General features: G+C 35.1%; 1 protein-coding gene across 1 annotated transcript in view; it reads right to left on the bottom strand.

Moving 5' to 3' along the window:
* LOC119591268 (protein abrupt-like) overlaps positions 1-1,571 on the bottom strand; it is a gene marked incomplete in the record, with an annotated part of 18,155 nt that overhangs the window by 1,983 nt on the left and 14,601 nt on the right. The window contains 1 exon segment of the mRNA XM_037939985.1: positions 73-221. Coding sequence (XP_037795913.1) covers positions 73-221 — 149 coding nt within the window.

Here is a 1,571-nt window from a genome sequence, read left to right as displayed (position 1 = left end):
TAAGAAGGGAAAAGTTTCCCCTTTCCATTTTCAACAAAGACACTGCTCTCTCCTTTGTTCCAAGTTACTCACCGTGTGTGGGTCTTCAAGTTATCTTTGCGTCCGAATGCTGCAGAACACCAAGGACAAGGGAAGCGACGTGGATTGAGATGCTGTTTCATGTGACGGCGGAAGTTGGCAATGTGCTTGATGGTTGCGCCACACAACTGACATGTCAAACTCTGGAAATATTATCCGGATTAGAGATCAAGCCGAGGATGTGACTAATGGGCATTATTTCTGATTTTCTGGTGTTATGGTGATCACTTTCTTGTAGCATTAATGATATTCTATTTGTATTACATATTTTACAACTTTACTAAATAAACATTAATTAGAAAAACTGGTAGTGTCTCTTGCATTAAAAATACAAAAAATTCTGAAAAGAAGCATGTAAAGGAGAAGGAACTTGAAAAAAAGCAGAATAATAGCAACTACATTCTAAAACTAGACAATATATGATGATCATCATGAAGATAAGGAAGAATTGGATGACCATTTTACTATAGCGACAGTAAAATATTGAAATAAGCAGAAAACCTGTACGCACACAGCAACTTGCATTTAATTTTCTCCTTTGCCTGTCGACTCCTACGAATATCTTGCTTCTCTGATTTCCAAATTGATAATAATTACAATTGAAATGATACACGAGTTAGACTTTCATACTCAATTATGCATATGAACACATCTGTTAAACAACACTTGACCCTGCATAGGTATTCCCCATTTTCAAATGCTTCAATAGAACACTTTTGATGGACTTTTCAGATGCTCAAAGCTTATAGGTAAATGATTTTTAAAATGTCTAATCCTATTTTCAAAAAAAAATATATATATATTCCATTACTCCATCCCCAATATATGGGGGTATAGTCAAACTAAAGTGTGGCACAGAGTTCCTTGACAGAAATGACGGCTTTAATTAGTCATGTGTTCAAACTTCAAGCACTATGAGCTTTTGTGACCTATAAGGAATAACAAAGTAAGGAAACTTAACCAAAAGGTTTGTAACAAGTTGAAAATAATGAGCAAGTCTGAGAACTACCACTGGAGTTAATATAATGAAACACAATATTCATCAACATATGCATTTACATGTTCGTAGCATCCATATCCAAATTCTTAAATTTGGATATGGATGCAGAATATCTATCAGTTTAAGGGCACTTGCTTGCCTTCAAAATGGCTATAAATGCAAATTTTGTTAAGGGGACCATCGCCATAATTTTTTGTCAAATATTAAAAAAAAAAGTTTGGTAGGGAAATAATAAAAAAACACAGTGACCTTTCTTGTCCCCCCCCCCCATACATACAGAGGGTAACGCACATCACTCGGTTGGCAAACGCACGTAATAAAATAATTTCATGAATTTTACATTTTAAGTTACATCGAAATCATGTACTCACAAATTCACTTGAATCAACGTCTAGCAATTCTTTGGCATAAATAAGCTCTCGACAAGCCAAGGCAACAGCGATTCAAGTCTGTTGAGTGGTACTACGTCTGATCACTTGATGTAGATATTCAA

The sequence above is a fragment of the Penaeus monodon genome, chromosome 28, assembly GCF_015228065.2.
Source record: "Penaeus monodon isolate SGIC_2016 chromosome 28, NSTDA_Pmon_1, whole genome shotgun sequence".
NCBI classification, from domain to species: domain Eukaryota; kingdom Metazoa; phylum Arthropoda; class Malacostraca; order Decapoda; family Penaeidae; genus Penaeus; species Penaeus monodon.
The sequence above is the reverse complement of the archived record's forward strand: the minus strand, read 5'-3'. Positions and strand labels throughout refer to the sequence as shown.